General features: G+C 37.5%; 5 protein-coding genes across 6 annotated transcripts; 4 read left to right on the top strand and 1 right to left on the bottom strand.

Annotated features, from left to right (window-relative positions):
- The first annotated feature begins 175 nt into the window (after positions 1–175).
- On the top strand, positions 176–4,106 carry LOC115434108 (dual specificity protein phosphatase 13-like). The gene is made up of 4 exons (XM_030155806.1): positions 176–440; positions 1,050–1,264; positions 2,033–2,250; positions 3,982–4,106. The coding sequence occupies exons 1-3, from the start codon at positions 253–255 to the stop codon at positions 2,239–2,241; spliced, it is 612 nt and encodes a 203-aa protein (XP_030011666.1). The 5' UTR covers positions 176–252; the 3' UTR covers positions 2,242–2,250; positions 3,982–4,106.
- Positions 3,903–5,326, top strand: LOC115434109 (dual specificity protein phosphatase 13). The gene is made up of 3 exons (XM_030155807.1): positions 3,903–4,198; positions 4,318–4,535; positions 4,700–5,326. The coding sequence occupies exons 1-3, from the start codon at positions 4,074–4,076 to the stop codon at positions 4,909–4,911; spliced, it is 555 nt and encodes a 184-aa protein (XP_030011667.1). The 5' UTR covers positions 3,903–4,073; the 3' UTR covers positions 4,912–5,326.
- A 694-nt stretch (positions 5,327–6,020) lies between these two features.
- On the top strand, positions 6,021–14,436 carry dusp13a (dual specificity phosphatase 13a). The gene is made up of 9 exons (XM_030155802.1): positions 6,021–6,163; positions 7,593–7,718; positions 7,805–8,046; positions 9,145–9,361; positions 9,442–9,564; positions 9,647–9,864; positions 11,409–11,612; positions 14,006–14,211; positions 14,316–14,436. Exons 2-8 carry the CDS (start codon positions 7,594–7,596, stop codon positions 14,101–14,103), a joined length of 1,227 nt encoding a protein of 408 aa, XP_030011662.1. The 5' UTR covers positions 6,021–6,163; position 7,593; the 3' UTR covers positions 14,104–14,211; positions 14,316–14,436.
- Positions 14,208–14,845, top strand: LOC115434599 (dual specificity phosphatase DUPD1-like). The gene is made up of 3 exons (XM_030156636.1): positions 14,208–14,215; positions 14,316–14,539; positions 14,622–14,845. Exons 1-3 carry the CDS (start codon positions 14,208–14,210, stop codon positions 14,843–14,845), a joined length of 456 nt encoding a protein of 151 aa, XP_030012496.1.
- Positions 14,846–15,400: 555 nt separating this feature from the next.
- adka (adenosine kinase a) lies at positions 15,401–27,358 on the bottom strand. Of its 2 annotated transcripts, none has more exons than XM_030155804.1 (11): positions 27,192–27,358; positions 24,992–25,066; positions 23,974–24,027; positions 21,744–21,822; positions 21,446–21,618; positions 20,311–20,419; positions 19,900–20,070; positions 19,775–19,810; positions 18,738–18,852; positions 18,540–18,626; positions 15,401–17,133 (listed from the first exon to the last, which is right to left on the bottom strand). In XM_030155804.1, exons 1-11 carry the CDS (start codon positions 27,281–27,283, stop codon positions 17,009–17,011), a joined length of 1,116 nt encoding a protein of 371 aa, XP_030011664.1. In that variant the 5' UTR covers positions 27,284–27,358; the 3' UTR covers positions 15,401–17,008. The 2 variants fall into 2 exon arrangements, with proteins under 2 accessions (XP_030011664.1, XP_030011665.1); XM_030155805.1 differs by lacking the exon at positions 27,192–27,358 and adding an exon at positions 26,295–27,138.
- Between the last annotated feature and the right edge of the window lie 512 nt (positions 27,359–27,870).

Below are 27,870 nucleotides of genomic sequence, written 5' to 3'. Positions count from 1 at the left end.
GATGCATTCAGGGTGCTTTTTGACATTATCTGTTATTGTTTTGACTGTGGGATGAAAATGCAACTTTTGCTACAAAATGAATGACCAAAAACTGCTTTTCCCGGTCAGTAATTTGTTAGATAACACATTCCAATGCTAGTGTGTGTGACTGAGTCATTGCCAAACTGCACCACCTGTCTTTGACAGTCAGAGTGAAGTGTCACTTTTCAGATTCAAAGCAAAGCCAAGAGAGAGCAGTGTGATTTAGTTCAGATGACACTCAAGGCTCAAAGCAGAGAAATGAACAGTGAAACACACCCAGAGGATGAGAAGATAACAGAAAACAGAGACATGAAGATGCAGAGTCCGTCTCTCAGCGAACTGGAGGAGGTTTTACATTCAGCTCCACGCTCCTGTCGCCATGGAGACGAGGTGTGGCCGAACCTGTATCTGGGAGACATGTGAGTATCCTGTCCTGCATTTAACCCATAAAGACCCAAACATCCATCACCAACTAAGACCATCTACTGATCTAAACTGTTTAATACCTGTTGATCCACTAATCCTACCAATACATATAAATTATCGTGTAAAATGTAGTTATTCCTCTTTTCATGGTCATTACACATGACCCATTTGGACGTTCAGAGGCTCCGTAGTGAATATGGAAACACCGTCATCTTCTACAGCACTGATTCACCAGTAAAACCCATGAAGTTGGATCAATGACAGTAGATGGAAATGCTTGTTTTATGTTCAGTTGATGATAGATTTTACTGAAAAAGTCACTTTTTCTGCAGTTTTCTCTGTTTTGCTATAATGCCCCCAACTTTAATCTGAGCTTTTATGAACATCTACATGATCAGTAAATTAAATATAGGAAAATACAGTAGAACAGAAGATAATATTATAATAAATAGTGATGAATCACTTAAGAAAGGTTAGATATAGAGAAAATCCATTTGGGAACTGACACAAATGTAGCACTGGGCCATTATGGTTTAAGATCCACATTTACATATATTTGTGTTGTTTGTATTTAATGCTTATTTTTGGTGTTTGAGCTGCAGGTTTATGTCTCATGACAAGTTTGGCCTCTGGCAGCTGGGTATCACTCATGTTCTGAATGCGTCACATGGTAAACTTTGCTGTAAAGGCAATGATGACTTCTATGGAACTACAGTGAAATACTATGGAGTCCCAGCCAATGACCTGCCAACATTTGACCTTTCACCTTTCTTCTACCCTGCCGCTGAGTTCATTCATCAAGCTTTGTCATCTGGAGGTACCATAATATAGGCTGCAGCTGCAACACATATTTTAAAGAATTTTCCAACACAGAACAAGCAACTACAAGTATTTTCATTTTATGGAATTTTAGCAGTTTCCTCCATTTGAGAATGAAGTATTTTACTCTCATCCACTACACTTATTTTTACAGATTTGATACAAGGGATAATATATTTTTTTAAATGTTAGACCCCAGGTTTCCAACCTTTTTAGCTTCTAACATTTATGTAATGAATGGTTACCAGCTCTACCAAATAGGATTTTTTTTTCTCCTCCAAACTTCTCCCATAGTTTAATTTTAGTTAACATTACAAATCATCCAATACCGCCAAATACTTGAGATTAGATCAGATTAAATTAGATTAGATCAGATATTTTTTTCTTCTTTCTTCTCCCATTACTCATATAATTACACCCCTTTATGTTAAACTAGAAGAAAAGCAAGAAAAGTAGTTCCGCTACTACATCAATAATATGCCGCTCTAATACTTATGCTTCAGTATTGTTAATCTAATGTTTTCATATCTAATCAGTCTGAGGACCAATCCAGTACTTTTACTTCAATACTTTAAATATAAGTTGCTGCTTATACTCACATCCTTGTATTTTATACAGTTCTTTGTGTTGTTACCCGAGCCTATTGGTAATTATACTTTATCAAATGATGTAAATACTTCATCCAACAATGCCAGCTGCTATAAATAATAGTGCACTAGGGGGTTACCTGTCCTTTCTGTCTGTTTGTGTTAATCACAACTTTCAGGGAAGGTGTTTGTTCACTGTGCTGTGGGCGTGAGTCGCTCTGCTGCTTTGGTCCTGGCTTACCTGATGATTCATCACCACCTCAGTTTGCTGTCCTCTGTACGCTGTGTGCAGCAGAAGCGCTGGATCTTCCCCAACAGAGGCTTCCTGAGACAACTCATTAGACTGGACCAAAAACTGCAGAATGAAGAGCTGACTGAATCAAAATAGATTAAAAAAGTAAGGAATGAGAAGATTTTGTAGTAACCAACAGTTGTTACAGAGCAGGTGGAGCTGAAGATAGTCCTCATTTAGAGAAAGCATAACTGTCAATATTTGTACCACTTTAACCCATAAAGACCCAAACAGCCCCTGATTCTCAAACCATCTACTGATTTAAAATGTTTAAAAGCTTCTGAACCACTAATCCAATCAATACATGTAAATGATTGGCGTAAAATGCAGTTTGTCATCTTTTCATGGTCATCAGATATGACCCTTTGGATGTTCAGAGGCTCCATAGTGAACGTAGAAACATGGTCATCTTCTACAGCATTGATTCACCAGTAAAACCCATGGAGTTGGATCAATGACAGTGGATGGAGACACTTGTTTTTACATTAAGTTACCGATATATTTGCTGAAAAAGTCCCTTTTTCTTCACTTTTCTACATTTCTGATATAAAAACCCTCAACTTTAATCTGAGCTTTTATGAACATCTCAATCAATCAATCAATCAATCAAATTTTATTTATATAGTGCCATTTCATAACAAAACTTATCTCATGACACTTTACATATAGAGCTGGTTGAAACCAGACTCTCAAGCCAATTTACACAAAAAACCCAACAGAATCCTCCAGGAGCAAACACTTGATCAGTAAATGAAATACAGGAAAATACCCAAATTTCACTGAAAAAATGCAAAATACATAAGATAATATTACAATAAATGGTGATAAATCACTCAAGAACGGTTAAATAGGGAGAAAAATTCATTTGGGAAGTGACATAAAAGTAGCACTGGGTCTTTATGGGTTAATATATCAGCACTGGAAACTTTTAAGATGACACTGATTTTACAGTAGTTACTGGTTTGAGTAAAAATAATGTTTTGTTTATTTCAGAAACATTCCTATCAAATTCCTAATTTGTGATAGACTGATTGATCAGCAGCGATATCACATTTTCACAACTGCATTGGCTGAAGTCCAAACCGATAGTGGCCTATAGTTAATATTTGGCTTGTAAATTGTAAATATGGAGTTTAATGAAGAATAATATGTAGCTGAAAATGTAAAAATCACTACTTTTATTTTCATTCCCTCATTTACTATTTAATTGCTTTGAGCTTCTTTAGTGATTTCCATTGGTTTATTACCTTGACTCTGTGTTCAGTTGACATATCAGCCTGTCAAACAGGCATAATGCATTTTCAATGTCAATTTTTAGGCTTTTTCCTTCCCTCCACACTATTGTTATTATATTGGCCTTTGAAAACCCCAAATCCGTCAATCTCTTTTACAAACTAAAAAATAACATCCAAAGAAAACAAGTTGATATTAGTTCATGAATCACTCTTATTTTCTGTGGCAGTTTTAATGCATCTGCTCTTCTCCATAGTCTTTCACATGCTGTTGGAAAAATACAGGCAGCTTGGCTCTATTTTATTTATGTTCGTTTTGGGGGCCAGGTTTGGAAATTTGTTTGAGTGTTCGCTTAAGTTTATCCAGAGCTGTATGTGCACACTAAACATCTGTGTCCACAACTGTGTCATCTCATCGGTGACAGAGCGAGTCCCTGTCTTTGTGCCTCAGGGCATTTGGCATCAGTGACCAGGCCAATCAATGCAACAGCCCCATTAAATAACTCCACATCGCATCAGAGAGAACACACTGAACACAGAGAGCTAATTTTGGAGGCAGGCGACATTCAAACAAACCACCTGCTCATGTCTCTCACTGTCACAGTCCACACACAGAGCTGCAGAGTCTGGCAGTGAGGACACAGCGACCACCGACAGCAGGAGCAGAGTTGAAGTAGCACTTTGTGTCTGGAGAGAATGTCAGGGAGCAAGCAGCCACAGGACTTGGCGCTCATTAAACAACTGGAGCTCATCTTGGATTCATGCACACTTGAGCTCACACCAGTGGACGAGGTCTGGCCCAACCTGTACATAGGAAATGTGTGAGTGTCTCATATTTGAAAGGGAATAATATCACCTTCCTGAGCTGTGCAAGACAGAACATGATGAGTAGTAACAGTACGCATACATATATAAATTGAAGTACTTGTTTGTGTTTCAGGGCTGTAGCACAAAATAAAAAGACTTTATGTAAGCTGGGCATCACACATGTCCTGAATGCTGCACACTCCAAACAGGGCAGTATTGGTGACCAGAGTTTTTATGGGGACGCCTGTGTTTACTATGGCATCCCTGCAGAAGATTCAGACAACTTTGACCTCAGCCAGTTCTTTAAGCCTGCAGCTGACTTCATACATAAGGCCCTCAAGACCAAAGATGGTAAAGATGAATGATCTAATTGACTCACAGTTATTCGTTTACTTTTTTGCTGCTCTATATGTTGACCTTTTTGTTGTTTAGTTTTGCATTTTAGGATTTCATGTGTTGATTCGTCTTTTTTTTTTTTGTTATCTTGAGTTGACGTGCATTTTCTCTGTTCTCAGGAAAAGTGCTGGTACACTGCATCATGGGTATGAGTCGCTCTGCCACATTAGTCCTGGTTTACTTGATGCTGCGGCAGCGTTTCACTCTATCTGATGCTCTCAGACACCTCGTCAAAAAACGGGCAATTTACCCCAACCGGAATTTCCTGTCCCTCCTCCTCAAGCTTGACGACCAGCTAACATTAAAGAGGAGGTTGTGTCCTCTCCTCTGACATCCCTCTTTCTATTTTTTCCCTAACTCTCTGCTCTTCAAAGTCTCTTCAAACCTCTCACTTTCCATGTGTCCACTTTAAACAGCACTGACAGCATGTCAACAATGTTTTGCAGTCTAGATTGTAATATTAGAATGATATAAATACCATTTCCAATCTTTTTAAGACTGGCTACATTTTCTCTCTGGGGCATTCAAACACAATTTTGCTGTTAGTTAATGGAACAGTTTTCTTTCTAGGTACACAGTCATTAGTTTTGTCAAAGGTTGTAAATATTTAGTATCATATTCAGTTTTTCTTTTTTAATATTGTCTGTCAAACATGATCACAAGCTTTGTAAATACAAGCCGAATTAAGTTAAATCTAATGTATTTTTATGTATTGTAACTTGACTGTAAATAAAATGTGACCACAGTAAAAGTTTGATATGATGTAGACTTTGCTTAAATACACTTTATACTCCTACCTTTGAGTATGTGTTCATTTAATAAAGTGTAGCGTCAAGCAAGAAAGCAAGGTCTGTCTTTTGTTTAAGTTAAATCAGTGCAATGAATTCATGCATGATACTAAGGTGATTGATCTGTTTTGCCCCAATGAAAGAAATAGACAACATATTTTTGCACACAAACTATTTAAATAGTAGTTTTAGGAGTAAGTCGTAAATAAAGAAAAGCTTTTTAATTAGAAAACAAAATGTGTACATATGAATATAATTATTAGGTAATTGATTTTACCACATTATTGCTCAAAAAGACTGCATAAATTACTAACGTGTCATTGAATGCCATTTGATTTTCAGGGAGTGAATCTGGGTCTCATTAGTTTTTCATGTGTTTAATTTATGCTTTAATCTGTAAATTATGCAGTATGACTTCATCAACATGACAAATGCAGTTAAAGTAAACATGCCATTTATAAATGGCATTTGCAGGCCATATCAAATGTCTTAAAGTAGCCGAGCAGCAGGCGTTACTTGGCTCTGGTCAGTCAGCACAGACAAACAGACAGTGGTTTATTACATAACAGTCTGCAGGCACGGATACTGAGTGAGTAAGCTAATGTTAAAGTTCACAGGACATTGTTTTCTGTAAGACAGGACATGGAATGGAAAAAAAAGAGGAAGCTTTTGAGGTTCTGAACTCCTGATGAATGGTGTAGCTAATGAGTATATGATTACAGAGTTATAAAAAGAAACCAGGGTGTAAGTGTTTACTCTTGTCCTGGTGAAGAGTTTGTGCGGTCATGAATTGAGGTAAGTTCATGGACTGAGAGTGAAAATCTGTGTGTTTGCTCAGTGATATCTTTGGCTTTACTGTTGAAAATGACACATGTACACATTAAGTAACCATGCTGCATGCAAAAAAACAGAACAAGTTCTATTTTAACCCATAAAGACCCAAATAGCCACTGGAAACCAAAAGCATCCACTGTTCTAAAATGTTTAATAACTTCTGAGCCACTAATCCTCTCAAAATGTTGAAATAATTGGTGTAAAATGCAGTTTATCAGCTTTTCATGGTCATCAGATATGACCCATTTGGATGTTCAGAGGCTCCGTAGTGAACGTGGAAACACTGTCATCTTCTACAAAATTGATTCACCAGTAAAACCAGTGGAGTTCGATGAATGACTGTGAATGGACGCACTTGTTTTATGTTCAGCTGTTGATATATTTTGCTGAAAAAGTCAGTTTTTTTTTTTTAGTTTTCTCTGTTTTTGATATAATAACCCTCAACTTTAATCTGAGCTATTGTGAACGTCTTTCATCAGGGGTGTCAAACTCATTTCTTCCAGGGGCCGCATTCAGCCCAATTGAATCTCAAGTGGGCTGGACCAGAAAAGTAATAGTGTTATAACCTATAAATGATGACAACTTTTTTTCTTTATTTAGTGCAATAAAAAACATGAAATTCTGAAAATATTTACATTTACAAACTACCCCGTAACAAAAAACATGTGAATAACCTGAAGAAAAACTTACATTTGTAAGAAAAATAAGTGCAGTTTTAACAGTATTATGTCTAAACTTATCATTTATACATATGCATTATGCACAATGTTACACAAACATTTGGTAGCAAGCATAATATTGTTAAAAATTCGGAGTTTGGAGCTAAAATAAGAACAGTTTCTCATTTGTCCAGGTCATTACTCTTCTTTGTAGTTCTTTGAGGTTCAACTGGACTAGTTTTGCTTCAAAACAGCAAAACTAGTCCAGTTGTACCTAGAAAAATGGAGTTGTCACTATTTATAGATTTTAATGCTATTATTTTACTTGAGATCATATTGGTCTGTATGTGGAACCTGAACTACAATAAGTCTGACATCCTTGATTGTTAATATCGTCTGTGTAATTTTTGCACTTCGCAAATTTATCCTGTGGGCCAGATTGGACCTTTTGGCGGGCCGGTTTTGGCCCCCGGGCCGCATGTTTGACACCCCTGATCTACATGATCAGTGAATTAAATATAGAAAAATACACTGATTTTGACTGAAAAAAGACTAAATACAGAGAATAATACTATAATAAATGATAATAAATCTTTTAATAAATGTTAAATATAGAGGGGAAAAAATTGGAACAGTTACAAAAGTAGCACTAGGTCTTTATGTGTTAACACTGATGGAAGCTGAAACAGTAAAAGTAATGCTTCTTCTGGTCCTTTGTGTGTCTTTGTCAGAATGTCTCTTAGAAATCCTCCATATGAACCACCCTCTGTGTCAGAGCTGCAAGAATTCCTGCTGACAGACAGAAAACCTACAGGACATGTCAATCAAGTTTGGCCTAACCTTTACATAGGCAATGAGTGGGTGAATGAAAAAGTTCACGCACGCAATCATACGCAGACTCACATATCAGTCGTACAGTGGTATTTATGTGAATGTGTTTCAGGGTGGCAGCTCGTGACAAAGGTGTTCTCCACAGTTTGGGGATTACTCATATTGTCAACGCTGCTCATGGACCAGCCAATCCCGGTCCAGGACCCTGTTTCTACGTCAAGACAGGCCATCGCTACTACAGAGAGATGTCAGTGGATTATTATGGAGTGGAGGCTGATGATGCAATAGATTTCATCCTCAGTCCATATTTTTACCCAACAGCTCGGTACATCAGAGCTGCACTGAACATGGGAGGCAAGTTTGTCATACTTACAGCCTGATTCACATCTGACTGTTTTGGCATACAGACAGGTGACAAATGAATGGAAAAAGGAGTGGTCCCTTCCCTGATGATAATGTCCTCTTCCACAGGGCACGAGAACACAGTAAATAGTTTTATGGATCAAAATGTCTATCATATGTTACAGCGTTTAGAGTCACAGATTTCAACAGAAGTGGATATATTTGAGAGATTCTGGATTACCTAACTAGAGCATGTTTTCTCTCAGGGATTGGACAAAATACCAGACTAATAATACTGTGTGACACATATCAATCTACTTGTAGCAAACACTGATATTTTCATCAATGAATGCCAGCACTGTTTATGGATTACACTAACAATGTGATTTACAAGACTTCTTGAAATGATTGCACACTTGAACATGTTATAGTCAATTTGTCTGAAAGAGGGTTTGAGTGCAGACAGATTTTTTCATTCATCATTTCAAATTTGCTCTGCCAAACTTGTTGAAACTGATAGCATCATGCAGAAAATAATACATAATTCTAGGTTTTTGCCCATTAACCTTAATTTTTCCACCTCAGTTCCCGACATATGAATGAATGTCAATTAATAGAACTGATAACTATACTGCAGAGTATCAAGAAACTCAGTCTAATGATACCATTCATTCATTCATTCATTCATTTTCTGAACCACTTAATACTCAAGAAAGGTGCTGGAGCATATCCCAGCTACCAGCGGGCAAAGGATACACCCTGAAGATGTCACCATTTCATGGCAGGGTATCATGACATCATTGCAACTGTATTATTGTAGTAGTGCAGTTATAGTTTGATACTAGTAGAGGTCTAGTGTCATGCTGTGAGTTACTCTTAATCCCATGCTTACTTCCCACTATCATCAAACAACACATGAATGAATATTTTCTAGTACTGTTCACACATTATAGAATCAATGCTTAAGAGTTAAGGGTGTTCTTGTGGACCACTACTTTAAGGCACTTCATATTACTTTTTCCTTTAATTTGTCATCCGCATATAGTCTTACTCTAGCATGCTACTGAATTTCTGATGCTACATATGTGATAGTCACTGTCTCTGTCCCAGGACATGTGTTTGTCCACTGTTTGATGGGTGTGAGCCGTTCTGCCACTCTGGTCCTGGCCTTCCTGATGATTTGTGAGGGTCTTCAGCTACAGGAGGCAGTGGCTGCTGTAAGGCCACATAGAGACATTTGTCCCAACCCAGGCTTCCTACAGCAGCTCCGCAGCCTCGACATGAGTCTGGAGAGGGAGAGACGAAGGCGACAGCAAGCCCAAAAACTGTAAAAACTCCCACATGCACACACAAAGCTTTACACGTAGGCATAAACAGACACGTACACACACATCTTTATTGCTACAGAGGTCACATAACCCAGGAGGAGGACACACCCTCTCTGATAGAGTTGAGGCAAATGATCTGGAGCAACAGGAAACCAGTGGCTCCTGTGAGTCAAGTGTGGCCCAACCTGTACATCGGGGATGAGTAAGTGGAAAAAAACACAAACAACAGGAAGAAATCTAATGGAAAACCTTTCGATGACTTCCTATGTGTTGTTTGTTTGCAGGTCTATGGCACGTGACAAAGCAACACTCTCATCCCTGGGAGTAACTCACATAGTGAACGCTGCAGCAGGTCGACACAGAATCCACACAGGTCCACAGTTTTACAATGACCTTGAGGTAGAATACCTCGCTGTGGAGGCTGCAGACCATCCTGAGTTTAACCTTCGTCCTTACTTCAGTTCCTCTGCAAATTTCATTGAAAATGCTCTGAATAATAATGGTCAGTATTGAAGCAACATGAATGCACCTTTTCAATGGGCACAAACGGTCAGATGAGATTAAATGTACTCTGTTTGGAGCTCTGATATCACCTAAGAGCAGAGGTTCAATACTCTCCTTCTTCCTACACTACTTTTTTTATACTTATTTTAGATCATGCACACATGATATGATTTGTTTTTTCACTATTAGATTCACATATTTTGGCAATTTTACCTTCAAAAACATTGTCATAAGCACTGTATTATAGGTATCCAGTAATATAAGACTACTTATATAGTGAATGATATCAGGTTTTCTGCAAAGTCACTCAAGCATAAAGAGAATGCTGGTGTGTAAACAAATCTGTACACCTAGATTACACTTTTGAGGCTTTGGACAGTGTTAATACATGTGAGGAATATTAAAGGTAAAGATTCATCATTTTAGCATGGACCTTTGCACTGGCACACATACTAAGGACACAAACACCTCTGCAACACTCCCAGTGTTTATGCATGTCTATTAACCCTTTCATGCATGAATTATGAGAACCTTAGTAAAGATTATTTTCTTGAGTGTTTTTATTCCTCCTTTCACATGAAAAAATAACAATGCGATCAATTGTATTTTCATGGAGTTACAAAAATGTCCATACATTTAATTTTTGAAGTGAATGTTGAAATGTGTTTAAAACCCAATATCAGAAAGTATGGAAGAGGATTAGGGCCACTGGAAAAAAATGCAATAAACTAAGATCCAATATGTTTTTCTTATTATTATTATGAGAAAAAAAGTCAGAATTCTGAGAAAAAAGTCAGAGTTCAGAGAAAAAAGTTAGAATTCTGAGATTAACGTCAAAATTCTGAGTTCAAAGTCAGAATTCTGAGAAAAAAGTCAGAATTCTGTTTTTAAAGTCCGAATTCTGAGATTAAAGTCCAGTGGTCCTAATCCTGTTCCATAAGAAAATAATATAAAAACAATGAAATAAAAACATTTTTAGTGCTGCAGATCTGATGTTTTCTCACATTTTAACATATTCTAGTCCTAGTTATTACTCACGTCATGGAAATAACATGCAAAAAAAAAAAAACAACTTTTGCGTCTAACAAATAACAGGTGATTTCCACTCAAACATGTTAGTGCAGATCAGGTTTATGAAGAACAGCAAAGTGACAGTAATGGTCTGAATGTCAGTGAATGGGATGGTGTGTAAACAGTCACTGTGTTGGCTGATATGGAACTAAACCAACAAAACTCATGAATATACAAGAGAACAGCTGGAGAATAACTGTCCACTGGATTGACCACTATGCATGAAAGGGTTAATGTGAGCTGGTTTTGGCAGTGAATAGTGTTAAATCTACTTTTTTCAATAAATGCTTCAATGTTTGTACTTGACATAGGTAATATTCAAACCTTCTGGTACCTACAACCAGAGGAAACCAGTATTTTAAAAATGCACTTTTTCCATTCAGTATTTATAAAGTATGAATAAATTTTTGGGCTATACAAATGTTTGTTTTGTTCTGCATACACAATATGCATAATTGCTGTATCTTCCAGGTAAAGTGTTTGTCCACTGTGCCATGGGTGTCAGTCGCTCTGGGACACTGGTTTTGGCGTATCTAATGATCTGCCAGGGCCTGTCTCTGGCAGAAGCCATTATCGCTGTGCGTCTAAACCGAGATATTGGACCTAACTCTGGATTTCTGGAGCAGCTCAGACAGCTGGACCTGAGCCTCAGTTCTCAGGGTCGACAAATCACAAGTGAGAACAATGGTGACAAGTTACAGCAGTGAATGCAAACTGGGTAGACAGCCTCTCACATATTTGTCACAGGACTTAATTATCTGTATTTGCTTTAATAATAAATCCACCTAATGAACAGAAATGTAGCAACTATGTGATCTGTTAGCAAACCTTCAAGTTTCAGTTTATGGATTATCTCCAGCACAGTTTAACAGCTAAGTGCTTTATGTTTGACTCCAGAAATAACTGTGTGCTGACAAATGAAAACTGACTCCTGACCACACATGAGTGACATTGTTATGATGACAATGACGTAACGCTGCTCTGCGTTTTTACATCACTCCGTTTCATAATTTAGTCTGTTTCTTTTGCCACACAGGCTGTAAAGCAGGAGAAGAGAGACCACTGACAGGACTAATTGTTGCATTACAGTTGTCAGATCACATTAAGAAAGCCTGGAGAAAACTTTGACATAGAAAGTGTGTGTATGTATGTGTGTGTGTGGCCTGTTTTTCTATATTTGTTTGGTAAGAAATCCAGGAGACTGCTGTATTTGTGGGAACCAAAATGGTGGATATCACCAAGTTTTAAAGGACTGTTAGGTTTAGATGTAGGTTAATTTAAAGACATTCAGTTGTGAAAGTTAAAGGTAAAGAGACAGGGAGTTCATTATGTTCTCACAAAGATAGAAAGACAAGTCAATGTGTGTGTGTCACGTTGTGGAAGTCAGGTGTTGTAGTCCAGCTGACTAAAAATATCACCTTAAACACAGATCCTGTGAGAGCAGTTCCCATTTCACAGCTGTGTTTCAACGTTCATGCTCACTGCGTCCAGACATCGCCATTCATTTGCAAGCAGACACATACCCGCATGTCCATACAAACACACACATCCACAGAAGAAAAGTTGAGTAGTTGGTCTACAGTCCCCACTGACGGATGTGAAAACAGATATAAGAAAGAGGTAGGTTTTTGACTTTTCTGCTGTAGTATTTGGTTAGAATCAGGATTATGTTAAGAAATATACCCTGATGTGAAATACAGTCATGGAAAAAATTATTAGACCATCAAAAGTCATCAAAAACAATGGTTATGCAATCAAGGACTAACGCTTGTGTGTATCATGTGACTAAAACAGACAGAAAAGAAAACATGGAATGCCTAAAAGTGTTGTTTTTGTCGGTACAATGTCATAGCTATTGATTTAAAAACTGAAGTGATTTTGGTTATTATCAAGAAAACCATAGAAAATGGATAGATATCAGCTCTGAAATTAAACTCTTATGAGCTATTTTTGTTGTTATCATTATATTCGTCCAAACAAATGTCCCTTTAGTTGTACCAGGCATTAAAATGATCAAGAAACTGAAGAAAACAAGGGTGGTCTGATAATTTTTTTCTGTACTTTTGATCTGAAAACATGTTTTAACAACAGATGGGTCTTCAGCATGTTATCCATAGTATAGGATAGATAGATAGATAGATAGATAGATAGATAGATAGATAGATAGATAGATAGATAGATAGATAGATAGATAGATAGATAGATAGATAGATAGATAGATAGATAGATAGATAGATAGATAGATAGATAGATAGATAGATAGATTGATTTGGCTGATCAATCAAGGTGATTTGTTATTGATTGAACATTGGCATTGATAGAGGTTGGTTCTGATAGCTATCTATAGTTAATATCAGACTTCTAAACTAGGAATTATTTAGATTAGATTGTTCATTCCTTTTAGTATTTATGACTGGACTCAGATGCTCCATTTAGTATTGACATTCTAATAAAGTCAAAAATAGTTCATAATAATTAGTTAAAATATAGTGTCAAATATGTTATAATCCTTTGTTAAAAAATAGTTTAAAATAGATAATAATAATTTCCAACAGTGTCCAATTTTCATTTTTATTTGGGGCATGGGTGCTCTATTCCTGTTAAAAACTGTTGTTGTTATACCGGCCAAATCCACAACTGGTCTAGTTCCAGCACTGACTGTCTTTTGCTTGAATCTTTGTTTTTATTGTTAAGGAAAAAAATACACTACTCATGTAAGTCTCATGTCCAACTAAAAACTGTTAATCCAGTCAATATAAACAAGACTTAAATGTAAAAGGAGCATAAAACAGAGTTGTTACAGCAATGGATGACCTGAATATTTGTGCAAATTGTGACAGTTGTGCAGCATTGCACTAGAATTGAAATCAAACTGTAATTTATCAATGTAACAGTCAGGTAGCAGCAATGAAACACATTTGATTTGTCAATACTCATTTTAAAAGAATAAATTATACATATTAAGATACATTCACATGACCTGGGGATCAGTAGTTCAGCTAAATGGACCTTTAGTCAGGACTTTTGTTTTTAAGAACAGTTTATTACATTCAGTGGTGTGTGTTTAGTTGTTTTCCAGGTACCAGAGTTAAACCATGTCATCCTGTGCGGTGAAGTCCAGGACGAAAAACCCATATGCAGCAGTGCAGGTGGACCCAGACAGTGACTATATCACACCTGGAACATTAGACCTGGAGCAGCTGTTCTGGACCGGGACTGGGGCTCAGTATGCACATGTAAACCAGGTCTGGCCCAGGATCTACATCGGGGATGAGTGAGTGAACATACATTCATACATTCACAGACACAGCCCTCATGTATTAAGTCAATCTCATATTTAAAAGCTGGTATTAATTTGAGTCTTTTACATGAGAGCAGGAAGACAGCTCTGGAGGGTCCAGGCCTGAGGGACTTGGGCATCACACATGTCCTGAATGCAGCGGAGGGGAAGTGGAATAACGTGCTGACTGGTGCTGATTACTACAGTGACATGTCCATCCAGTATTTGGGTGTAGAAGCTGATGACAAACCCACTTTCAACATCTCCCAGTACTTCATCTCTGCAACCCAGTTCATCCATGAGGCCCTCAGCCACCCCCAGAGTAAGTCATGTCTGACATTTCAAGGGTTTATGGTCACAGATGAACCAAGAAATTAATTTCTCATAATGTCATTTTGTCACAGATAAAGTCCTGGTGCACTGTGTGATGGGTCGCAGTCGGTCAGCAACTTTGGTTTTGGCGTACCTCATGATGAAACACGAATTAACTGTGGTGGACGCTATTGAGCATGTGCGACAGCGCCGATGCATCCTGCCCAATCATGGCTTCTTAAAACAACTCAGAGCCCTGGACATTGCACTGCAAGAAGAGAGACTGACACAGAAGAAACAGCTGCAAGAACAATAATGTAGTGCATGTCCTAGTGTTTACGGTTTTAGTTTTTACTGTGAATTTATCTCAGGTGTTATCTAAGATGTTCTTCATAATAATTTTTTATACTGTTCACAAATGTAAAATTGTAATTTTTTGTTTTTAAAATATACATTTAGGGATATGTTGTCATATGTTAATGCTGCTAGCAGCTCAGTTTAGCTTTATGTTGACAAAAATAAATTACTGTTTTTATTCAGTTGCCTATTTTGAAGTCCTATAATGCACCTGACTTGTCCAAGATATCAAAATACTAGTTTTTGATGTGAGAAGATTACTCCTTTTTATCACAAGGGGAGTTAATGTTGATGCAGTTCACAAAGATGCTCGTGTTTATCAACTGTTTGTAATAAGGGGGTTAAAACTGGATCAGACACTTTTAGATAAATCGTCTTTATCAGAAATAACTAACAAGTTGAGTTTTCATACAGACACAGAAGGTGGACCAAGGATTACAAGATACAAAGATAAAAATAAAGATTTAAGAAAGGTATTGAAAAGAAATCAAAAATATTTACTCAGAGTATTTTCATCAAGCTTTTAAGTTTTATTATTTATTTCAGGCATTACGGTCACAGAGATGGGCAACATCAGTCCAACAAACAAGACAGAGGTTTGATAAGGCTTCTTGGTGCATCTGAACATACAAAGACTTATTAAACAGAGGGACAATTCACATTTAGTACTGAAAATTATTCAAGTTTCAGAACATTTCACAGCTCTGATGGTAAATGTATGATTATTTGACCTTTAATTCTTTTGTGTATACCATCTGCAGCTGTTGTTCTGATTGGTCCTAAATTCCTCATACCTACAACACAGATAGTACAGTGATATTTCAAGAGATCAGAATACACCCAGATCAGAAAAAAAACAGCTGTAGAGGAAAGGGTATTTAAATGCCCACTGTAATTTTCTGATATCAAACATTTAATCAATACATGTTACAAACAACTCAGCACACAGTAAGAACATGTTTTAAGACACGCTTTGTGTTGCCCATCACTGGTCTCATTTCTCTCAAACACAAACCAGACTATCTGCAAAGCCTTCACACTTAATACTGCTGCCAGAATAAAAAGGCACTCTTAAGCTCAGGCAACTCCTCCAACCATAGACACAAACATTTCATCCCACTGCTGTGGACTGGTCAAGATTGTCCTTTCAACAAATGCAGAACCAAAAAACAAAAAAAGCTGCAGTTTTATGGTTTAAAAGGACTAATGTCAGTATTGAGGTTTATGACATATCTGGGGTAAATAACAACCCACTGAACTTGGCCCGACAAAGGTTACAGTGCTTTTAATCCACAAAAACTGCAGGTTCTTCATTCACCTCTGTGTCTACAGGCTGGTTTTGACCAGTCGACTATGGAGGTGATGATGACGTCCGGTCTGCGTATGCGTCTATTCCTCAAACAGCCTACAGAAAAACTTTCACACGGCTCATGTTAACGATAACACCAATATTAATGACACGTTTAACAGTCCCCGAAGGACACATTTATCAAGTTATTTATGTATCAAGTGTGCGCTTAACAAAATTTGGTTTTATGACTGGCCTGTTAAGATTACTCCTAAAAAAATGGCAATCAGGAATAATTAAAATTATTAAAAAATAAAATCACTCCCGCAGTATTAAAAAAAAAAAACCTCCCTCAGTGATTCTTCATTCTTTTAGTCCTGTATATGTAGTCCCACAGTGAAATGAGATTGTGACCAGTGATTCAGTCAGTGAAAAAACACCAGATTCAAGCGCAAGAGGCAGCTGAGCGTTGGCAGACCCACATTGGCAGGGATCATAAAATCATAAACTGTCCATTAAAATCAAATTTTCCATTTATATCCTCTTTTTTGCAACATAAATAATTCCCTCCAGAGGTGTTGCCATTCTTTCTTGATGCTGTTATTAATGTTTCAGTCAACTGCATCAACTGATCGGCTCGAGGCTTTATGATCCTCTAGCGACCCCAAGTGGAAGACACGGAGAGAGGCACAGATGTCAGGAGACACTGAGTTAGAACTTAATTGTGCGGATGGCTTAGGGAAAAAAAAAAAAAAAAAAAATGGACGGGTTGGCTAAACTAAAAAATAAAGTGAGAGAGGTTTCAAACTGAAGGAAGTCGTCCAGAAATCCTCCTCAACTGAAGTCTGGTTTTTCAGGGAAGGTGCATCCTGCTCGTCTGATGATGACGTTGGCAGCGTAGTGTGCTGCCTTCACACACTGATCCAGTGATTTATCCTGAACAAGCTCAGACAGGAATCCTGGATCATAGTAGAAAATATTTTGTTACAAACTGGAACACACAGGAGAAACAATAATACTTATTTTCCAACAATGAAATCAGCTCAACTGGCTTTGACTTTGTTTCACTGCAGGTACACTTTTAACTAAACAACTAAAATTATGTTTTATAATGCAAAAAGTATAGAAATTAAAGGACGACACAAAATTTTATCCAGAGAAAGGAAAGCCACTTGGCGTTCTTCAGGCACACTTGCACCAAGCCAAAGATTAAGATAAAAATTTACCTCTAGTCGACCTGACAGCACCCGCTAATTTTCTTTTCTTGATATAATCAATTTTTCTAATATTTCAAAATGCATCGCCTCTCTGTAAGTAGCTTTGGCTTGCCATCTAACCTGGCAGAGTTAATAATAAAAATAAATAAATGACATCACAAAGTTATAATTGCAAACACTTTAAAGCACTTAAATTACAATTCAAGCACTTTTCAGACCTTGAAATTTAAGCAGTTTCAAGGTTTTCAAGCACCTGTATGAACTCTGAATATTACTTTGGCTTGCTCAGACCCTTAGCAAAGACACTAGAACAGTGGTTCTTAACCTGGGTTCGATCGAACCCTAGGGGTTCAGTGAGTCAGTCTCAGGGGTTCGGCGAAGGTCAAGACACACACTCGACTCATTAGTCGGGTGTGTGTGTCGGGCTAGGTCCGTGTATGTAAACAAACGGCTTCGGAGACTCTTTCTCTGACTGACATCCAATATACGCGGTGTATTGTTGTTGCTTATAGCACTACAACACAAAGGAACAGACTTTGCTGTGAAAATGACATGAGAGTGGCACTTGCCAAGGTGAAGCCACGCATTTCTGAACTGGTCTCTCAAAGGCAACAGCAGAAGTCACACTGATTTGCAGTAAATATTCATTATTATTGTAGCCTGATGGAAATTAGGTGATGGGTGTGTGTTAAAATGTTAAAAATGATAGATAGCATAAATACAATAAGTTCATTATTGGAATACATAAGGTTAAAAATTAAAACCATTTCAGTGTGGCAGTATTAAAAAAGGTCATGTCTTTGTGAAAAGGTATGGAATTTGTTGTGAGTTCATGCACTGTATTTGTTTTGTGCTTTGAACACAGTGATGTTAATGCACGGTTCATTTTGTGCACGAGTAAAACATATGCCTGTGTCTTGAATTTGAAAAAAATCATATTGTATTTTTTAATAAAGAAGGGTTCGGTGAGTGCACATATGAAACTGGTGGGGTTCAGTACCTCCAACAAGGTTAAGAACTACTGCACTAGAAGCAGTAAAGTGTGTAGTAGTCCCTGTTCTCACATAGTAGGAGTGTCAAAAAGGCTGTGCCAAGTCAAAGCAGGCTGATACCAAACTGGAAATGTATCAAAAGACAGGATACCATACCTCCTACAAAAGCATCTCCTGCACCGTTTGTGTCAACGATATCCTTAGGGTCAATTTTCAGCACAGGAAAAGTCTCAATCTTGTCGCCTGTGGACACAAAAAGAAAGCAAAGAATATATGTTTTTAAATCATACCTCTAACAGTGAATCAGAAACATAATATGGAAAGAAAAATTACTGAAAATTCAGTTCGCCTTACTCAGGGCCATGACTGTTTCATCCTTTCCCTGAGTCAACACAACGATCCTCTTCCTCTCTTTGTTGACTTTGGGCAAAGCCTGAGCTTTCTTGGCAATTTCCTTCAAGTCTTCAGTCTACATCCAAACATGCAAAAAAAAAACAAAACACAAAACATGCAAAGAAACGCAAGAAATGCAAGATGAGGTTTCCATTCTACTAAGGAAGAACTGATGTTGAAAGTTTAATATGAAGTTTTATATAAGATTTAGCTTAAAAATAAAAGAAAATATGAAATAAAATGTGTTTCAATTTCAGGAGAATGTTGAATAATGAAAACAACCTTAAAAAAAAATCTTATACATGAAAGGGTGAAAAACTCACTGTTTAACAGATTATCTACAGACTATTGCCGTGTTTCCACTACGTGGAACTGGCTCGACTCAACTCGGCTCGACTCAGGTACCAGGTCCTATTCCTGGAGACCGTTTCCATTACAGGATACTACCGACATTACAGTACCTGGACGTCATAGCGATGCAGTGCGTTACTTCTGTGTCGTCTGCTCAGAGTTGCTGATAAACTCGCTCATTGCGTGTTGTCTTGTCAAGCTCACGCTGAATTTTTACGTCGGCCACCAAAGACTGAATCTCGACCGACTGTGGTGTAGTTTTGCAGACTGTCATCCTGTGGATTAACCTACCGCTATATTTACTGTAAACTGCATCTGTTTTTTGTAAAACGGCGGGTCAAAGAGACAACTCTCTGACTACTCAGTGTTCTGCAGTGTTTACACGTCACCTTTTAGTATCTGTTCCCCAGTCTTGGAACCTCGGCGGAGGTGATGCCAGAAAACTAGTACCGGGTACCAGAGTCTAGGTCCTTTTTCATAATGGAAATGCAAAACGGCAGAGTTGAGTCGAGTCGAGTCGAGCCGGCACCACATAGTGGAAACGCAGCATATGTGATAAATCAAGGGGAAATAGCTGAATTGTTGAATCTCCTGAAATGTAGTATTCTGTAGGTGAACTGTCCAAGTAAATAATACCATCTACTCACCTGAAAGTCCTGCTCTTTAGCGAACGCAGCTGCCTCCTGGAGAACAAAAATATTTATGTTTACATCAACATCTACACACAGAAACCATTTTGATGTGTGGCCCAAACGCAGAGTGAAGGACTAACCGTCTCATTCCCAAACAGCACATCTACATAGGGCAAAACCTGCATGAGGTTGTCCTTGAAGAACTGGCAGATGAAGGGTGCAGAGAGGTTCAGGCAAAATAGCTTGTTATTTTCAGATGCGTGCTTTGCCACTTTCAGGATGGACTCCAAAGAGACGGTCAAGAAGAAACCCTGGAAGGTAGAAATGACACTGGGTCGAAACTGATCTGCTTTTTATATCCTGATGGGCTCTAATGAATTATATTACAGTGAGGTCTTCAGCAGAAAATGGACCAGTCTCTGTGGAAATTCCCCTGTGGGTTTTCTGACAGTAACCCACGGGTACAGAGGTGAGAATAGAGATGTGAGCTGACCTAAATAACTGAAGGGGATAGCACAATGAATACTGGTTTGCCAACTACTACTACTTACAGCAATGTAATACACTTTGGCTTTTTCCACCAGCTTCCAGTTTTCTTCCAGGTCTAGATGTTTATCCTTCTTGTAGCAGTTTGCAGCAGCCAGATTCGCTACCAGAGACCTGTAAAACCATAAATACAGAGTTTAATAGAGGCTTGTAGCGCCGCATTATGTAACAATGGTGCTATATGTAATAATTTTTCACGCTGCATTTAATGCTGCTAATAAAAATGCTGAATAAACAATTGAAACATGTAATTATTGTCCCTTGTCCATCCATTACTGAACCACTTAGCAAAACTCTTGCTTTTTTATGCCCTTATATATTGAAAAAATACAAACTATTTACTGTCTTGCAAAATAGATACCCTAAAGGACCAACAGTAAAGATTTTACAGTTTTATGAAAACTGGAACCACTCTGTAAGGCAGATGTTAATTTTTTGTCCATCCATTGCCGAGGGGTTTTTACTATTTTTAAGCCAGAAAAACAGCTTAAAGCATTTTCCCGTTACCACTTGACCAGCTCCATATGCAGACAATGATATTGTACATTTGCAGTGAATTCAACAAGTAAATAGTTTTACATAAATGTTATAGCTTGGTTATTTATCATTTTGCCGTTTTATAAAATCACCAATTTGTAATGTTTTGAAAATCAAATCAGCCAAAAACATGATTACAGTCAAAAATATAAAAACTAAATATACTGTATAATACACTTTACCACAAGAACTGTTAGAATTATAATAAAAAACAAAACTTAATACAGGTTTAATGTATCTATGGTGCATTTCTATCCAGATGTTTTCAGTCATATGTTCAACTTGAGCATTAAAAAAAAAATAAAGAGGAACAATATTTGCATAATAGCAGGAGATGAGAATACGGACTTGGTTAAATTTTATAGTATATTTGGATGGAAACCCACAAACATGGAACAGTCTATTGCAACATAGTCCTAACATAAGATATAACAAGTAATCAAACATGGTCAGGACAGCAAAGCAAGGAAAATAGTGACATGAAGTGTGTGAAATCTAAGAATGGAATAAAGCATAATATGAAATACTTGACTTTTTTTTTTAATCATCATGTACCACCACTTTAATGTGAGTCAAAATGTGCGATGTATTTTTATGACTTGCCTGTTGTCTCCAGTAATACAAGCTGCACACGTTCCTGTGGGCTCTTCATTCTGCTCGTAGTAGTGGGCATCAATGTGGGCCTCCTCAGCCTTCTGCTTCAGGATCTCTCCAAACTTGTCTTTGCCGATGCAGCCAAAGAACGTCCCCACATTATGGGGTTCTTGGATCATCCACTACAAATGTTTATACCAGCTTTAATTAGCAGACGTTCACAAATTCTAGTCACAGATGCACATGTTTAGAATAAAACCATACAAAGCACTGACATGGTGGGAGATGGTGCGTGGAAATGACTGACCTGGGCGATCTTTATAGAGTTTTGTGTTGCTCCTCCAGCGTGGTACTCAACTTTAAATGTCTTCACCAGCTCCTCAAATCTACAAACAAAAACACACGTTAATAAGTTAATGTCAAATAAAAGTCAGTATTACTTAAATACAATAATACTTCACTGATAAAAAAAAAAAAAAAAAAAAAAATGTAATATATAGTTGAGTTACAAATCAGGCTGTAAAGTTATTAAAAACAGCTATTAAGAAGTTGTGATGTATCAGCTGGGATCAGTACATATTAGTGGATATCACATGATGCAATTCCTTCAATGCAGTGGCAAATGTCTGTTAAGTTATATTAAAGGTTGCTTCATAATTCTGCATGATTTCAAATGTGCTTATTCAAAACACAGTGATAATGAAGTGAAAGACTTTTAAAACAGTTCACTTGGCCCAATTTATACAAACACAATACATATTTTTGTTTTCACGGCAAAAATGGGAGAATAAATAACAAAAGTAAACTAAAATTACAGAAAATAACAGATATCAGAGCTATCTAATGGCCAAATTGTAATTTTAAGTGTTGTATTGGCCCAGAATTTTGCAAGTGGCGCATCTGTAGTTTTCATGCATCCAGGTTCACCTCATTCTTTGACAAGTTACTGCTACACTATTTATGGATTGCTACATTCCAGATTTTCCTCGTTACTTGGCTCACTTTAATTATTATTTTTTACTTTATTATTATGTTTAATGTACAGTAAATAATGTAAAACTTGTTAATTGGTGTTATTTACTCCAGTAGCCTCCTGCAGGGTGATGACTATGCTGGATATATTACTGCAAAGCTTCAAGTCTCATCTTACACTTGGCACCAAATGAGGCCATTAAGCGAGAAATCTGACCAAATTATGTCTCATTAGTCCCTTAAACCTTGTTTTTGTGTTCTTTACTCTGTTTCATATAAATGATTGTGCATAAAGTATTTAACATTATATGCTTTAAATTGTACGGTTTTCTTAATGATGGATGTACTGGATTGACTGATATTGCACAGATTTTTGTGTAAACCTTCTGTCATTAAAATACTAATTACTGAAGAGGCTTGAAGATATCCAGCTTCATCTGTCAGTATGCAGAGACAGCCTCAAATACATACATACATACATACATGCATGACTGGTTGTTTGTTATATGATTGGTTATGTAATACAACAACTGAATCAGTCACTGTATTGCTAGAGCTAAAAGATCTCTTATGTGCAAAGTTGCGCAATCTAAATATAGCGGATATTTTTGCCAAACATGCTAAATGTGTTTTTGTGGTTAATGTCACTGTGAAGCAGTGTGGAAATAACAACAGTCCCACTGCTGTTAAAGGTCCTGAGACCACGTCAGCATTCGCAGGGGGAGGGAAGAAAAATGGAGTAGGTGCCTGTAGTGTGTTTTATTAGGCACAGAGTAACGCAAAACATCTGCATGTTACCCTTAGCACAGTCCGAACAGGCTGAGTGACATTAGTGCAGAAGAACAGGACTGATGGGTTAAATTTTTGCGTTCAGACACAGTTACAAAACAGCCTCCCAGTAAACTAATTATCTACACTCTCAGACCTGACACCTGGCTTACTGTTTGGAAATTTTGACTACTAATTATCCAAAAAAATTACTGATTAATGCTTGGGAATGTACTTTTTTCCATCATGGTTGAATAAAACGTATTATATCCTTCTTTGTAGTTTAAATATAGATTATTTTAGAGGTCATTTCACCTTAAAAACATAGGTGGAGTTGTTTTAAGTGCATATGTATTAATTTAAAAAGCACAAACTTTATGATGATGTGAAATAGAAAAAAAAACCTAAATTCATACAATTGCTCGCTTGCCAAAGAAGAGTCCAAATACATCAGTGTAAACCACTGTTGGACGACTTACTTATCTCCTGCTGTTAAATGTTTGCTTTCTGGTTCTTGTCTCGGAGGAACTGGGAGGTGAAGTGTCCTCTTTTACTATTGGTTGATGCTCTCTCTGTGTCGGATCTACTGCTCTGCCATTGGCTCTTTACAAAGAACCAAGGTCAGCTGGGGTGATTTCTAGTGTGTGCCCGTTTTGACTGAACCAGTCCAGACCAAACTGAATGTAGACTCAGATGTACTAATGCTCTCACCATAAATACTAAATACACAGTTACACGACAAGCAATTACAACTCTGTCAACAACTCTGGGAAATTATGTAATATAGAGATGCATACAGTGCTTTGTGTTTGTCTTCAGCCAGGATCTGGTCATTGGGCTTCAGCGTGTATCTGCAAATAATTAAAGAAAAAAAAGAAGAAGCAGCAGTTATTTCTCCAATTCACTGGGAATATTAGCCAACGCCTGCTGTTTACTTTGTTATTTAAAGTTTCTAGAGAAGTATTGAATAGATACACACTCAAACACACATAAGAATCTGGATTATATTTACATGTATGAGTACTGCAGACACAAGTGAATTGCTGATTAAGGCAAATACTCTTATGGAGTGTGAATGTGATTAACAATTATTTATACTTTACAACATAAGGAGAACTTCTATGAAAGTGAACTCTATAAACTAATTTCCTGGCCAAAATGATGAACAGAGTAGTTTCCTCGAAAGGCAAAGTCAGGCTGGGGATTAAGGTCTAGTTTTAGTCCTGCTTTAGTCTACATGCCATCGTATTAGGAAAGTGGATGATTTAGCCTCTAATCCAGAGGAGTTTATGCAAGTAGTTTCAGAGTGGACTCTGGAACCAGATTGAGGCCTTTGCCCTGGTCAACAGTGTGACAAAACACCCAAAGACAAGATATATCTATATATTGTGCAGACCTTCACAAATAGTGCTCAATTACATTAATTCAATTTCATTTCATTTAACCAAAGTAGGATAGACTTAATAGTTTTTGCTGCCTCTGTATCAGCTTTTGTTTATGATCAGACAATCAGATGAGACCTCAATGACACGAAATATCTCTGACTTGATTAGACAGTAAAGCAAGATGTAACGTTCAATTCACATAACTGATACTAGTATTATTGTGCTGCTACTACCCTTCTGTGGTTCTATGCTCTATGCTCCTTCACCTAATTAAGAGCAGATGTTAAGGAATATTCGGCATATGCTTGTAAAAATGTAATTGATTATGATGACTCACTGTTATTCAGTTACAATAATAATAGAAGTTTGCAGCCAATGTTGTATGTCATTTATCTGTATTATATTGATATGTTTCAATTCTTCAACTCACTTGTCCAAGAAGTCCTTGTCCACAACAGCAGAAATGTCCAGTAAGGGGTTTCCCATCCCAAAGAGTGTATTAGGGCTGAAATATAAACATGGAAACGTTAACTTTTTCCAATGGAACATCAAGCTTTTTAGGAGACAAAATATGTAACAGATATAAAAAACAACAACAACAAAAAAAACAGCATATGACACAAATTGATACAAGTATTTTACATTGTGCCTTCTACTCCTAATGTTAATGAAAAACAGACAGCCCTTGTACTGCATTTCCACCATTTAAAGTTGACTTATAAACTGTGTTGGCTTTCAATGTGCTGGGTATTTATGCACATACAAGTGTATCATTGTTGTGCGAAACTTGCAGTTTTGTTTCCATATGACTGCAATCACATGACTATTAAAATCTCTGAGTGCCACAGAGAGAGAAGCAGCATAATGGAAGTCTGAGGAAAATAGTTACAAAACATGCATGACTCATTAGTAAGGTAGAAAAAAAGAATATGGATGTTGAGACTGGATTAGATCTAATCATTCATCCGCATAACCATGTTATGAGATTCACTGCAGGGCAACATCAGGAAGGCAGTAGGCTGTGTGTCTGCAGTTAAGTGCAACGTCCTCTCTCTTGAGGCAAACCACTGAGCTCAAAGCTTGAACATCACAGACAATAATAGCCTAGTACTGCCAAAAACCATCCAAACTGCACAACAACCACTGAATCTCAACAAAATGAGACTATGCACTCAGAGGTTCCACAGTTCTGTGTGTCAAAGCTTAACCATTCCACTGGGACTTAAAATTTTACAGACCATGAATTTGACTGCAAAATCACCACGAGGAACCCTGAGGGCAGGGAAAGCCACATGTAAATACATGTGCTGACGTGTATATTTCTGTCATCTTACCTCCGATGTGTTAGTCCCTGATGCCTATGTGTATGGGAATAATCCAGATGGAGTATTTGAGCACAGGCCCCAGCAGATGCTACCTCCTTATGAACACATATTTTCCTATCTAGACTTTCATGCTACACTTGCCCAAGGGCAGGTTTCAACAAGCAACATATTAGCTTTTTCAAAATGACATTTGTGCAACAGGCAGTGACAACCTGGACAGAATATTTTGTGTGTAAAACCCAGAAAATGCATGCTCCCAAAACATGCCACACCCTTACTATCATTTCCTCCAGCATATTCATCTGCCACTATGCTACCAGATGATTACAGAGCATGTGTAACCTGTTACACAGAACCAGAAACAATGCCTGTCTCACATAAATGCTCTGACAGCCCACCGAGTCTTACCGTGCAGAAGACATGGTCCCTCTCTGTGTGTAGCAGCCAGACACTGACAGACCTGTTGGGCAACCTAAAACCGGCTCAGAATGAGCTAAATACTCAAAAACTTCACTATTTGAGCACAGTGAGCGGGTAGATCAATATTCGCCAGCAACCACCACTCCTCCCACTGGGGCGGACTGATTGGTGGCATCTGAAGGTGGGAGGGTCAGGACAGCTTGTTCCTATGTGGTGATTGGTTTATTTCACAGACTCCTGGCTCAGTCCAGCCTTTGAAGCTAAATAACAGCGTGAGAAGCGTGTTGATGATACAGGATGCAGAGGCACTAAGATATTTCTGCCAAAGGATGCACCATGGCAGAATGACTTAATTAACGCAATTAACCTCAAAACATTACAGACACGGGAAATGTGCAAAACGTGCACTGTGTAGTTTCTGTCGACACTGGATAATTCAAGCAAGTATCATCCCTCACAATGGGGAATCCCCTAATTTTGTCTATTAATGATCCAACAGACATTGCACAGCACAAAATGAGCAACTTTCCTGCAGCTTTGAACCATAAAGACAAAAATGTGATCATGTTGAATAGATATAAACTACAAGTCTGTCAACAAACGCTGGTAGCTAGCCAACCATAAGCTAAAGTTATCTAGCTGCAGAGTGGAAAGGGCAGCCAGCCATAAAACTACGACCTTTTACAACACTGCACCATAACATACTAATAAAGACGTGGGAGAAACAGAACTATTTACCTTCAGTTACCAATACATGCTCGGTTAAAAATGTTATAAACACAATTTATTCAGAAAATCGGATTTGGAAACACATTAGCATTAAACAACTCATATGAATCTCCACTTTGCGCTCTGCAGAGAAGCAGGTTGTTAGCTTTGGGTCACCTTAGTTTTGTAGGAGTCTTTTTTGACGGAGACTTGGTCTTCTCCTCCTCTGAAAGTTTAAGTTTCTTTGCCTTAGGTTCTTCTGAAGCCATGACTGCAACCCAGAGCAGAGCAGCCTAGAGCACGTTGTATTCACCTTAACCCGGTGCGAAAATGCGGTCGCGCTAACAAATTGTAATAAGATTTGTATTTCTTACCCTGAGTTTTACCTTGCAGGCAACGATTCTGCAGACACTGTGAAACTCGTGTCATGCATGGTGTCATGTATCACAAAAACTACCTTTGGACTCTGCTGACCAAGCTGATATTCATAAAATATGCAATTGATAATATGTTGTTTATTAGATCATTGTTGTAGCAAAATGTAACATTCAAACGAAATAAATACATATGAATCCAAACAGTGCTGCATTTAAAACTTTGCAAAACAGTATCCAGTTGAATGCAGGTACATTAAATTTAATCTTTTTCTTTCTTTTTTCTGTCAAACCTATGCTACCAAAACTGTATATGTTAATAGCGTTTTCTAATAAATATTTAGAAGACAGAAACATTGGAAACATAAACAAAGAAAAAAAGCATGGTACGGCAGACTTAAACAGAATATTTGTTGCTAATATTTCCTTTTAAAAATGTTTACTAGTACTATGACATGAAGTTACAAGATAGAAATGTTGTG

Source organism: Sphaeramia orbicularis, chromosome 15 (genome assembly GCF_902148855.1).
Source record: "Sphaeramia orbicularis chromosome 15, fSphaOr1.1, whole genome shotgun sequence".
Taxonomy (NCBI): domain Eukaryota; kingdom Metazoa; phylum Chordata; class Actinopteri; order Kurtiformes; family Apogonidae; genus Sphaeramia; species Sphaeramia orbicularis.
The sequence above is the reverse complement of the archived record's forward strand: the minus strand, read 5'-3'. Positions and strand labels throughout refer to the sequence as shown.